Here is a 12,462-nt window from a genome sequence, read left to right as displayed (position 1 = left end):
GGAGAGGAGAAAAGAGAGAGAGGAAGGCCCAGCCATCAGCAGACAGGGATGAGCTGGGGAAAAGGCTGCGAGGGGATGACCAGCGGCATGGACATGTCATTGCACCCCAGGTCCGTCTGCGGGAAGTCTCCCTTGCACGGGACGTCGGGCTCCAGGCCGACGGACGACATCGACGAGACGCTGTTGGTGTCGGTGTCGCCATCGGTGAAGGAGGAGGCATCGGACACGGCCGATTCCAGGGAGTCCGAGTAGTGGGAGGAACCCGAGGAGACCGACGAGGCAGACGCGGACTGGGGGTGGAAGGCATCCACATCCACGGGCATGGGGGCCTGCTGCGGGAGCGAGAAGTCGACGGGTAAGGGACCCGGGACGGATGACCAGGGAGCTACGGGATTCACGGTTAAGCGCGGGCATTCCAGAATAAGATTGCGCAGCTCCGGAATGGAGATCCGTTTCCTGGGGTCACACTCGAAGATCCGGCTCAGAATGCCGATCATCTCGTCCGACAGGGGGAGGATGGTCTTCAGGAAGAAGGGGTCCTTCAGGTAGGCCTGGAAGGTGGTGTCATCCAGGGAGGCACGCTTCCACGGGTTGCGACCGCAGGTCAGGTTGACGAGGATGACACCCAGGCTCCAGACGTCGTTGGGGGCGGACTCGTACCACGACATGGGTCGGGGATTAGGTTGTTGGCATTCTGCCCGGGTTAGCAGCATTCCGGAGGGGATACAGGGCGGATGACGTAGACGTACCGGGCGACATGTAGAAGGTCGAGCCACAGCCAAAGTCCGAGGTGATGGGATGGGTGGTGGCCAGGCCAAAGTCGGCTAGTTTCACGGTTAATCCATGGTCGGTGACCAGGATGTTCTCGGGTTTGAGATCCCGATGGTAGATCCCCAGGGAATGGCAGAAATGAACGGCATCCAGAATTTGCAGAAAGACACACTTGACCAGGGGGTCGTTGCCGACGAAGAGGCCCTTCTCGGTGATGCTGGAGAAGAGGTCGCCCTCGGGGCAGAACTCGAGGACGACATAGGTGCAGTCGACGGAGTCCATGATGCGCACGAGGGAGGCGACATTGGGGTGTTGGCTGGCCAGATGATGCAGTTTGATCTCCCGCTGCTGGAATTTGAGTTGCCGGGGATCCAAGCCGGACTTGTTGAGGGCCTTGACAGCATACATAACATTGGTATGGATGTCCACGGCGGTGTACACGACCCCATAGGCACCGACGCCGAGGACGCGGGTGAGCTCCAGACGGTTGGCGAGGAGCCAACCCAGACGGTCATCCGGGGCATAACAGCGAGGTTGCACGGGGGGCGAGGGGGGAGGAGTGGGCAGCATGGTGGGATACATGCCCCAGGGGAATGACGGAAGCATATGGGAACAGTCCAGAGGTCCAATCCGGGAGTATGGGAGTCAAGTAGTGGGATGGTCCGTGGAATCCAAATATATACAGGGAGGTAGGAGATCACGAAGCCATGTAATCCGGATGGATGGTGGATGAGGTGGTCCTGGTAGGTGGATGGGTGGATGAGTAATGGAAGAGCGGTGAGTTTGTATTAGTCCGGTAGAGGAGAGTAGAGTAGATGGTCGAAGAATAGTCGATGTGGAAGAGAAGGGAAGAGAAGAGAGAGAAGAAGAGAATAGATGATAGAGGAGGAGGAGAAGAAAGGAGGGAGGTGAAGGAGTGAAGATGGAGGATGAGAGGGGAGGGATGGAGATGACCAGATGTTGAGAGATGAGATGAAGTAAATAAAAAGGAGATGAGGCTGCCCCACCCGACTAATAATAAATAATCATATTAATGATGCTGAGACTTGACTCGACCGTCACAAGGCGAACCGGAGGGCCCCGGCGTCTCCTGTCGGCTCCTCATTGGCTGGCCACCCTTCACCGTCTTTCCCGTCGCCAATCAGGATCCGCCCCCAAAGTGAGGCAAGCCACGTTGGCGCCCGGTGATTGGCCGGTGGCCCAGCAAGGCTTTCCCGTGTGTGCCCGCGGCGAATTTCTGATTGGGGGCTGGAGGGGAGCGTGGCGTTCATCTGCACCCCGCATATCCTGGTGGACTGCGCATCAGCCCATCCTGGGCCACCTCTAGACCCGTCGATCCTGACTCAGCCTCTGCCTCTTGCCACCACATCGCCATCATGTACTACTCCTTCTCCATACACTTATGTAGACACTTATGTAGACACTTATGTACGACCTCATATACATCCTAGGTATACGGCAGAGTAGTAATACATCACTTCCGGAAAAATCCATGCCGCAAAGCCTCCCCCGGTGTACAGCGCTTCTCCGGGTTCAGGCTCAGGCAGCGATCCAACAGATCCACAAACAGCGTCAGCTCCTTCGCCTCGCTCTCCGTCATCCCCCGCGCCCCCTTCCCCAGCAGCCGCGTCTTCAGGTCCCGCGTAGGTTTCTTAAAGTCCACCACCCGCGTCACCACCCGCCCCGTAATCTTGTCCTCCTCCGTGCTGTGGAAGTTCAGCATCTCGTCAAAGTACAGGTGCGTCAGGGATCCCCGCCGCAGGAGCTTCGGCGGGTACTTGCCCCGGCACTCCATGATCGACCGCAGCATCTGGTTGTTGTTTCGCCCGGTAAACAGGATCTTGCCCGTGTACAGCTCGAACAGCGTACACCCGATCGACCACACGTCGATCGCCGCGTCGTACGGGATCCCCAGGATGATCTCCGGCGCCCGGTAGAACCGACTCACCAGGTAGGGGGTGATCTCGTTCTCCGTCGCCGGCGACGCCGACCCCAGGTCGCACACCTTCAGCACGTTCCGCTGCTCGTTCACCAGCAGATTGTCCGGCTTCAGGTCCGCGTGCAGGATGTTACACTTCCGCATCAGACTCAGCCCCAGGAACATCTGCTGCGCATACGCCCGGATCGCCCGCAGGTTCAACCCCACATCGCGCCCGAACTTCTTCAGCACCTCGCGCAGGTTCATGCTCAGATTCTCAAACACCATGCACAGGTGGCCCTTGTGGTCGAAACACCGCTCGAATTTGATGATGTGCTTGCGGTCCTCCGGGTCCGCCTCCCGGAGCTGCTCCAGGATCCCAATCTCCTTCAGCCCCGCCTTGCGCATCGTGTCGTTCTGCCGGATGATCTTGACCGCCACCAGCTTGCCCGTCTTTGCATCCGTCGCTCGCACCACCGACGAGAACATCCCCTTGCCCAGGTTCTGCTGGACATGGTACCGCCCGTTGATCAACTCGCCCAGGCGGACATTGTAGTACCCCTCCGGGTCATCCCAGTTGTCCATCATGCTGATATCCAGCTCCTGCGCTTGCGGCACCGCTGACTTGGCCGATGCATGTGCCGGGTGACTGCTATCGTGCGTCTCCTCCGCAAACATATCGTCGTCGTCATCCTCCGCGAACATGTCGTACGGGTCCTTGGCCTTGGGTTCGGGAGGGTGGGGTGCGGGCGCGTCCGGAATGAGGACGTCCTGTTTGACGGTCTGCGTCTCGTCATACGAAACGGCCGAGATATCCTGATGCCTCTCGCGGTCGGCTTTCATATCTAGCGTAGGGTCGTAGTCCGCCGCCGACGGTTCATCCTTGTCGGCACCATCCACAGGAGCGCCATCGTTGATCAAATCCGCATCGGTTCCAACCTTGAAGTCATGCAACGACTCTCCGGTACCCTCGTTGGGCGTCTCCGAGGCCGACGGTTGCGAATCTAGAACCACGTCATCAGCAATCTGACACAACCTCACTTCCCTGTCAAATGACAACATACCGGAAGCGGCAGTACTGGCGGTGGCTTCAGCACCGGGCGTGGCGGAATCGCGATCGCTCGCGATATGCAGCGCCTGCAGCTGTAACGGAGTCGCTTGACCGCGATACTTCGCGCGGATGGCCTCCCGGCGCTTACGCCGAGCCTCCAGCTGCGCGGCTTCGTCGACGGGTTCTGCCGACGCGGTCTCTGCGGGTGTTGTTTCCACACTATCACCGTCAGTCCCGACTCCGCGTAGAATAAAATATACTGCATACCTATCTTCAATGGTCGGAGAGCGATCGTTAGCGCCCTGACGAGCCTGCACCTGATTGTTGCGAGTTTCAGCATTTTGCGTAGAATCTGGAGCGACGGCAGGAGGGTTCCTCCGTGCGCTCACGGACGGTTCAGGAGAAGACCTTCCTCTGGTGCGCTGCGAAGCGACACTGGCGTCGCGCCGGGGTTCCAACTCGTCGCCCGAGTACTGCTTGGGCTTGCGGACTTCGCGGTAGGGCGAACGCGTACGGGCACGGGTGCGGCTGCGGCTGCGGCTGCGCGGGCGCTTCTCCCGCCGCGGGTCGTAGTCGTAGTCGTCCGTGTAGCGGAGGCCGCCGACATGGTCGTCCTCCCGGTCATAGTCGTAGTAGGATCGGGGGCGGCGGTGGCCGTATCGACTGCTGTCATCGTATCGAGAGCCGGCCGGGGGTCGGTGGCGGTACCGCCGGTCGTCGTAGTCATCGTCCCGGCGACGTTTGTAGCCTCTGTAGTCTCGGTAGGGGGAGCGCGATCTCGACCGCGTCCTTGTTCTCGATCGCCGCCGCCGCGGGGGCGACCTAGACGCCGATGACACACTGTCTCTGGGGTGACGGTCAACGCTGCGGTCATTAAGAGGAATACGCGACGTAGTTGCCTTCGTCTCTGAACCTGATTCGATGATCTCACCCTCCGACGGGGTCGATAAAGACCTCGACCTGTGGGATGCCATGCTGGCGACGATCGAACGGGCTGCGGTGATCTTGGCGGTCCTTGAGGGAGCTTGAGAGACACAAAGAAGGACTCTCGGTTAGCAAGGGTGCTTTCGATGATGATGCGAGTGAAGTGGTGTGTAGAAAGGGTGAGGGGATATAGTGAGAATGTCCAACCGGCTTGAGATGCCACTGCCCTTGCCAACGTCGACTATCGTCGGGGACGGGACATGTAGGAGCAGTATGTGCAGTGAGAGGTGCCCTGTGCGTACACAGATGCAAAATGAAAGTCCGGACGCGGTGAAGCGGAGAGGAAGAAGTAGGGAAATGTGAAGAGAAGAGAAGAGAGAGCGATGGGCGTCGAGAAGCGCGTGCGGGCGGTCAGAGGAGATTTCCCGCCTAACCCCATTGGGCACTGGCGCCACCCCGCAGCTTATCGCTCTTTTTCCGTTTCTTCCCTGCCTTTTTTTTTTTCCCTCTTCCCGGCCACTCTCCACGCAGTACCTATATCTACCTCTATCCCCCTCACCAAAGACTTTCCTCTCCATCCTACTTCGGATCTACCAACACAATGGGCGGTGCAAGCAGAGAAGGTATTTCGGTCGTTTCCAACATCCCTCAGCATGCTAACCTACCCAGGTGGCAAGGTCAAGCCCCTGAAGTCGGCCAAGAAGGAAAAGAAGGATCTCGACGAGGATGATCTTGCGTTCAAGGAGAAGCAGAGAGCCGGTATGGTCTTATCCGGTCGATTTTTCCCTCCGCCCCAGACTAATCCGTATGCGCCGTGCAGAGGCCAAGGCCAAGAAGGAGCTGATGGACAAGGCCAAGGGCAAGGGCCCGCTGAACACTGGCTCCCAGGGTATTAAGAAGTCCGGAAAGAGATAGGTGCTCGGAAGGAGCCCTCCGACTGTTGTTTTCATTTGTTTTCATGATATCCGACGAGCCACGAGCCACGAGCGCGCCGAGTGGGGGAGTCTGCATACATTGACTCGCGTTTAAGCATGTCCTTATGATACTCCCATATTCTTCAAATCAATCTCTGCAGGCGCAGACTGCCACCTCCAGATCAGACAAAATTAAACCATTCAGATTATAGGGCTGGAAACAACATGAAGCGCGAAAATGCTCATTCAGGGTATAAGGCAATCAGAGATACATACATGGTCCGGCCGATTGGATACGTATTCTGTGATCAAGAAAGAAAGGGCCAAGGGAGAGCAAAACGAAAAGACAACCAAATCAACCAAGGGAACAGAAAGGAAAGGGTCGATGTAGACACTGCTTCAACTAGTCACCCGTTTAACCCAGATGCTGGTACTACCGCCGTAGTAGTCCTGTTCGTCACGCTTCTTCCATGCCCGGAGTAACTTCACTCCAATCTCATGCTCTTCGCGCTTGATCTCGGCCAGCTCGTTGTTCAAGCTGTCGACGGTTTTCTTCACTTCCTCTCGCGCCGCCATGTCGTACGCGATCGGACTTGGCTGGATGACCTGCGTCAACTCATGGATGATGGTATCGATGTTTGCCCGGCGGCGCGCGAGGCCGTCCCTTCTGGCTTCGAGCATCTCCACGCGGTTCTGCGCCTGCTGCTCGGGAGGACACTGGGGCAGTTCTTTGGACGTTCCAAACATGCCGGACATCTCGGCCGGGGTTGGCTTCCGCGAAGTTTGCTTCACGGGAGCGACAGCGCTGGGCACGGGGCGTTTCCTCGACATGATCGAAGGACGGGTGTCCGAGGCCGTATCGATGCTGTCTGGAGCGCTGGCGGTGGAGCTGCCGGTTTCGGTGGTTTCATCCGTCGTGGCACTGAAGCGACTCACGGGCTGACCGGTCTCGTCTTCGTTCGTCAGCTTGAGGTCGGCGAGGGTGGCGGTTAAATCAGGCTGTGGAAGATCTACACGTGGCGGGGCCGGGCTGTGCGCACTAGACGGAGGGGTTGGCTCCTCGGGCACCTGAGGGATCTGGCGGTTATCCCGGTTGCCTGGGGACTTCTGTGGGCGTTTGGGGTTACCCTCGCCCGCGGTGATCGTCGTCACCACCGATGGCACGATGCTGAACGGCGCCGACTCGGGCGTCTTATATTCATTCCCCTTTAACCGGTCATTACTTCTGGACAAGCGCACACGTGATGACGATCGGGCCCTTGGCCGCTCCTGGATGGGGGCTACCATGGGAGATCGCCCGCTAGGTCCCTTCCAAGGTTCACGAACCCCCGCCGGGGGGGAGCGCGTGTCGGAGAATTTCCTCCGCGGGAGGAACTGGTCCTTACTCCAGCCGAAGATGTTTGTGTTGGCGTTGGCAGAAGAGGATCGGGGATGCGGCGGAGCGGGACCCTGGAAGGCATGGCTGCCCGGAGCGGCCTGGCTGAATTTGCCCGAATCGTTTGTTGTCGGCTCGCCAGAGAAATCGTCCCACCTGGTCTGGCGACGCTCGCGCTGAACCGCGTCCGGCTGTTCCGAACCGGCGCGTTTGCGCAGGATCGGCAAATGGCTGGTGAATTTATTTGCCGCGGGTCCGGTGGGAGTCTGTTTGGGTTCGTCCTCTACCGGGGAGATTTGGCCACTGTCGTGGCTTCCCGGTCTCCTGGGGATGGAAATGGGCGAGTCCGGAGGGGAGATGTCGGCGTTGGACGGCGACTGGTCCAGGGAAGGGTAGCTCGTGTCTCTGCTATCCGGTTGACGAAGATGGTCGACCATGGTATCACGCGAATAGATGGAGGAGGGGACTCGGTAGGCGGGGTTGGAGTTGAAGGATGGGTTGGGGAGCTGGCTGGGAGGGATGAGCAAGGAAGGACACGAGGTGGTTGGCGCGAGGACTTACGGGGCCGGCGAGGACGAGGATGTCGAGTAGGAGCTTTCGCCATGTTGGAGCGAAGAGATTGGCGACATGTACCGGTACTGACTCTCGTCCAGGGTCTTGTCCAGAAGAGTGGGATCGCCTATAGTCGGTTTGCGAGACCGATGGAGGCCCATCTTCCCCCACATGTTGAGAGGCCTTTGGGGTTGGATCTGGAATCAGCATTACAAGGGGAAACGCACGAGTCATGGACATACCTCGATTGACGGCGTCAGAGTAATTGACTCGAAGGTGCAGGAGAGGGCCCAAGCGAAAAGAAGGTTAAGGTTAAGGAAGTTGAAAGAGTAAACGGTGCAGAGTACAAAAGAGGGAGAAAGAAATGGCTGAACGCTGGACTCGGGGTTTGCTTTCAAATAGTTGGACGGTTTCACTGGACACGCCTGCATGCCATTCCCGGAGAGTTCGATAAGCTCAGCCAGCACACGAGGGAATGGAGTCAAAATGGAGAAGAGAGAGAGGGAGAGAGAGAGAGGGGGGATAAAAGAAAGAAGACAAAGGAGAAGGAGAGAAATAAACAACCCCGCCTGGAGGAGTGGAGTGGAATTAACGGTGGCTGTTAGGGAGAGACCAGAACGAGAAGAGCAGAAGAACAGAAGAGCAAAAGGCAAAGCACATGCATGCACTCCACCGCGTAAGATGAAGGACCCTGTTTCAGATGGAAGACGAGCTTAGTTGCAGCAGTTCCAGGCTAGTTGGCCGTTGGTCGGACCATCGTGCACTAAGAATAGCTCGTTTAATTAGCAATTGATATTAGCTGTTCGGGAAGAAATGGAAAACGATCTTCATGCACCGGTCGAGACCTTCCTTGCCGATTTCCGAGGTAATCTGTGCAATATCAGAGACATCGGAGGATAAAAGAAGCATAACCCAAATAAACATCGTGCGGCATCTATGGGTGCCTGAGCCATCAGGCTATCGACGTGTCTTAGTAGGTGGTGAACTATAGGTATACGGAGTACGAGAGGACAAGAGAGTGGATATCCTCAGTATAGTTCACACACACGTGTATGAGGAATGCAATATCAGAAACCTTGGACTTTAGGAATGGCCGAAGTAAATATCCATTCCGGATCCTACTGTGTACACTGTGCATACTCCGTAGCTACGGTATGGCTGATATATATATCTACCCCTACTTATACGTACATAGTGATGTGAGCCTTTTATCATACACAAAAAAAAAATTTTTTTCAAATCAAAAGCGCTATTGTATACTGTCGTAGTAAGTAGATATTATCATCCAATGATTATTCTATCTGAAAGTACCCTGGTCGAGTCCTCTGCCGAAGTGACTTCCGTCATTCCGGCTGATCACCTCCGCATCGCTGCTCTTCTTCCTCCTTCCATCCTCCTCCGCAACTTCACCACATCAACCACCACCATGGCCTCAGGTATTACTCCTTTCTGAATATATATCCTACCTCCAACAAACCCCCTAGACATCCCAATACTAACCAACTTCCAGACAACGGAGCGGTCCCGCCGCCCGAAGTGTCAGTGACCGAGTCCCCCGCGACCCCAAGCGATCGATCCCCCGAACTAACCTCCCCAGAATGTCCATCGCGACCCCCATCAACCTAATCCTGCTCTCCCTCTTTGCCGTCGTCGTCTATCTGCAACTCCGCCCCAAGGCTCCCGTCTCCCTTCCTCAAGGTCCGCCTCCCGTCGTCTTCCGCACCTTCACCCCGACCACCCTCCTCGAGTTCAACGGCGAGAATGAGAAGCCCGTCTACCTCGCCGTCCGCGGCCGCGTCTTCGATGTTTCCCCGGGCAGGAACTTCTACGGGCCCGTAAGTCGTCTCCCCCTCACCCGTTTCTTTTCTCTAGGCTGGATTGACAGCTGAACGTAGGGTGGCCCGTATGAGAACTTCGCCGGTCGCGACGCTTCCCGTGGTCTGGCCTTCCAGAGCTTTGACAGGGAAATGCTGACGGAGGACCTCAAGGGTCCTCTGGACGACCTGAAAGACCTTGAACCTGAGCAGCTGGAGAACCTGCAGTCGTGGGAGGAGCGCTTCTTGGAGAAGTACCTCGTTGTGGGTAAGCTGGTGGCTGAAGGTGACCCGGAGGCTCCCAAGTCATAGGCTCACGGACATAACTGCGAGCTGTCGCAGCTGTTCTGTGGAAGCGAGAAGGGAGGAATCCTCGTTCCATCCCTTCGGGAGGGTATGGATAAAAATGCGCAACTGTTATTCCGAGCAACGAAGCGATGTTGGTTTTCTTTGTTATCGTAGACGCGGTCCCCATTAGGCACGCCTGCTGGATCTGATTAATGACAACTAATATCATATGCTCCCTTGCTGAGTCTTCGACATGCCTCCCGGATGGTTGATGTAAGCGGGAATATCCATCAACCCTCCGTTCGGATGAGGGAGTGATGTTAACCCATAACCACCGAGTTACAACACAGATAGGCCCGGAAGAGCTACCTAATCTTCTACCCTAAGTGGAAACGCCAGAAGAAATCCCATTAAACAAGACACTAATAATACCATGTTATACAATTTTAAAGCCGTAGACCCCAGCTCACTAGACCGACCGACCCACCCCCTACGTCACATCATTGGAAATAACCCCAAAAGCCGTTCCCAACCCTACAGTTCAGCACGCATTTCATCCTCCGCTTCAGAGGCCTTTTCCTTGATCTTCTCTGCCGCATCATGGGCCTGAGCTCGGCCGCTTGACGCTCCAATCTTCAACTGGTCCATGACCCAGTTGGTGGCGTCTTGCAGCTTAGCATACAGGGTTCCCTGGGGACTGCGTGTGCCATAACGGAAATACTCGGCATTGCGTCGCGCCGCAGCCCGCAACTCGTTGATGTTAGAGCCCTGGTAAACCGGGACGCCGTACGAATCGAGGTAGGCTTTGAGATCTGAGTGTGACCATGTGTCGAAAGTCGTATCCTTGACGTCGCTAGTAGCCTGCGTCAAGTACGAGGTGGCGGATGCGAGGAGCGATCCCCCAGAGCTAGACGCTTTGGCGTAGGCCTCTTGTGCGTGCTTCACGAGCTCCTCACGCGTGAGGTCCGCACGCTGTGCGGCTTTCGCGTTCACCGAAGACAGGTACTTCCTGGGACTTCGTTAGCAACCATCATCAGACGAGAAGTTTGCGTGGTTCCTACTTCAGCTCTTCTGTGTTCCACGTATCAAAAGTCCAGGCAGTCCAGCCGGTAGCCGCCTTGTGCTTGTGGAGCCGGACCGTGGCGAGCAGTTCGTCCCGTTTGTTACTCTGGGGCACGGGAACACCGCGAGCATCCAAGAACGCCTTCAGACGGGAGTTCGACCAAGAGGCCACGGCGGAGTTGAAGGCTTCTTCGGCCTTGAGCTGGGCGTCGTCGGTGGCTCGAGCGAACTCATTTCCAGCCTTGGTGGTGGCAGCGCCAATGAGGTCCACCGCGGTAGAGGAGGCAGCGTCAGAGGCGCTAGATGCTTTGCTGACCAGGAGGGCGCGGTTCTTCCGGGCCAAGGCGATGAGTTCGTTTCGTCTAGAGCCCTGGGGCACTTTGACGTTGTGTTCATCCAAGAACTTCTTGAGGTCGGAGTCGCTCCAGGCGTTGAACAAGGCCTCGCTGAGGGTGGCCTGCGCCGCCTCCGCCGAGGCAGAGGCTGAGGCCGCGATGCTTTGGGCATGAAGACTGGCCAGTCGAGCATTGCGACGCACAGAGGCAATGAGCCTGTCGCGGGTGGAAGGCTGGGGCACTGGCCATCCGCGCTCATCCAGCCATTCCTTCAGGTCAGACTCAGTCCATGTCTCGTAGACCCAGTTTCCAGGGTACGAGGCCGCTTCATTTAGTCGCTTTGCGATCGATTCATAGTTTTCACGAGCGGTCTTGATTAGCACATCACGCCTGCGCGGTTGGGGGGATGGGACGCCATGGCGGTCGAGGAAAGCCTTGAGTTGGGAATCGGTCCACCTGTATGACCGTCAGAAGAGAATTGTCGATCAAGCACTATGGAGATATGTGCAACTCACGTATCAAAAATCCATTCCTTAGCATTGTGCCAGTGGTCGGTGGCATGATCAGCGGCATGGCTCAGAGGCTTCTGCACCTTCGATTCCCAATTGGATTTGACGAGGGACTCCAGGTCTTTACGATCCGCAGGCGAGGGATATGGGATGTCTGGGTGATACATCAGTATGTGGCGTAAGACATTGCATACCGAAGGTCTTACCATGATCCGATAGCCATCTTTCCAGTTCAGTTTCATGCCACTTGTTATACACTGAATCGTCTTTAGCACATCCCAATTGGGGAATGAGGAGTGGTCCAGGATCATACCGGCCTTGCTGAACCAGCTGTGTGCACCCACTGCCTGGGTGGTTGCGAGGAAAAGAATTAAACCAGAGCCAAGATTGAGCCTCATGGTGGTCAGGTGAAGATACTATGCCAGACAGTTAGTAAATGCTGCGCACAACACGGTACCGAGTCTTCTCACTTGGATTATTTTCTCTGGAGTAGATCACTGAATAGCCAGCCCACTTCAGACATGGGCGAGTATATGTAGGGTGACGGCAGAACAAGGGATGCCGCGGGCGAGATGATCATTCAGTGACGTAGTGCTGCGAAGCTGGGCAGCGGTTACTGGCGTCATCGATTGAGTTGGCGGGCCTTGGTCGAGCTTAACGCAGTGGAGTGTACCATTGTATTCGGCTTAGACTTGTGGACTGTATTCAGTCGGACAGAGCAGTCAGACTGTCCAGGGTTGTCAAGTATCGAGAGATCAGAGTATATGTAGATGCGATTGTCAGTAGAAGCAAAAGTGTTGGCGATAACAGCGAGCCGTCTAACCGTTTCGGGTTAGACCCAGGCTGTTCCTCTTTTGGATCATGCGGAGACAACAACGTCCGATAAGCAACGGAGCATCTCATCCCCTCCGACACAACCAGCTCCATCGTCTTCTCGTCCATCCCAGCA

At 56.6% G+C, this 12,462-nt stretch overlaps 6 protein-coding genes across 6 annotated transcripts; 2 read left to right on the top strand and 4 right to left on the bottom strand.

Moving 5' to 3' along the window:
- Positions 1-35: 35 nt before the first annotated feature.
- Positions 36-1,341, bottom strand: BDV59DRAFT_198415 (serine/threonine-protein kinase; the record flags this gene model as incomplete). The annotated part of the gene is made up of 2 exons (XM_073693153.1): positions 36-694; positions 750-1,341. The coding sequence occupies 2 exons, from the start codon at positions 1,339-1,341 to the stop codon at positions 36-38; spliced, it is 1,251 nt and encodes a 416-aa protein (XP_073551729.1).
- Positions 1,342-2,182: 841 nt separating this feature from the next.
- Positions 2,183-5,046, bottom strand: BDV59DRAFT_82387 (putative serine/threonine protein kinase (Prp4)). The gene is made up of 3 exons (XM_073697149.1): positions 4,008-5,046; positions 3,754-3,959; positions 2,183-3,693 (listed from the first exon to the last, which is right to left on the bottom strand). The coding sequence occupies exons 1-3, from the start codon at positions 4,712-4,714 to the stop codon at positions 2,246-2,248; spliced, it is 2,361 nt and encodes a 786-aa protein (XP_073551728.1). The 5' UTR covers positions 4,715-5,046; the 3' UTR covers positions 2,183-2,245.
- Positions 5,047-5,183: 137 nt separating this feature from the next.
- On the top strand, positions 5,184-5,791 carry BDV59DRAFT_169447 (translation machinery-associated protein 7). Its single transcript, XM_073688251.1, has 3 exons — positions 5,184-5,287; positions 5,334-5,423; positions 5,485-5,791. Exons 1-3 carry the CDS (start codon positions 5,266-5,268, stop codon positions 5,577-5,579), a joined length of 207 nt encoding a protein of 68 aa, XP_073551727.1. The 5' UTR covers positions 5,184-5,265; the 3' UTR covers positions 5,580-5,791.
- On the bottom strand, positions 5,769-7,835 carry BDV59DRAFT_82357 (uncharacterized protein). The gene is made up of 3 exons (XM_073697148.1): positions 7,748-7,835; positions 7,515-7,688; positions 5,769-7,463 (listed from the first exon to the last, which is right to left on the bottom strand). Exons 2-3 carry the CDS (start codon positions 7,676-7,678, stop codon positions 5,978-5,980), a joined length of 1,650 nt encoding a protein of 549 aa, XP_073551726.1. The 5' UTR covers positions 7,679-7,688; positions 7,748-7,835; the 3' UTR covers positions 5,769-5,977.
- Positions 7,836-8,908: 1,073 nt separating this feature from the next.
- BDV59DRAFT_169445 (cytochrome b5-like heme/steroid binding domain-containing protein) lies at positions 8,909-9,858 on the top strand. The gene is made up of 3 exons (XM_073688250.1): positions 8,909-8,941; positions 9,016-9,340; positions 9,401-9,858. The coding sequence occupies exons 2-3, from the start codon at positions 9,104-9,106 to the stop codon at positions 9,629-9,631; spliced, it is 468 nt and encodes a 155-aa protein (XP_073551725.1). The 5' UTR covers positions 8,909-8,941; positions 9,016-9,103; the 3' UTR covers positions 9,632-9,858.
- A 1-nt stretch (position 9,859) lies between these two features.
- Positions 9,860-12,274, bottom strand: ish1 (double-strand break repair enhancer MSC1). Its single transcript, XM_073688249.1, has 6 exons — positions 11,984-12,274; positions 11,827-11,929; positions 11,720-11,770; positions 11,520-11,667; positions 10,669-11,460; positions 9,860-10,616 (listed from the first exon to the last, which is right to left on the bottom strand). Exons 2-6 carry the CDS (start codon positions 11,909-11,911, stop codon positions 10,142-10,144), a joined length of 1,551 nt encoding a protein of 516 aa, XP_073551724.1. The 5' UTR covers positions 11,912-11,929; positions 11,984-12,274; the 3' UTR covers positions 9,860-10,141.
- Positions 12,275-12,462: the final 188 nt, after the last annotated feature.

This window comes from Aspergillus ambiguus (genome assembly GCF_047715705.1).
Source record: "Aspergillus ambiguus strain CBS 117.58 unplaced genomic scaffold BDV59scaffold_3, whole genome shotgun sequence".
In the NCBI taxonomy this organism is placed as follows: Eukaryota; Fungi; Ascomycota; class Eurotiomycetes; order Eurotiales; family Aspergillaceae; genus Aspergillus; species Aspergillus ambiguus.
Note: the sequence above shows the minus strand (reverse complement) of the source record. Positions and strands in the feature narration are given on the sequence as shown.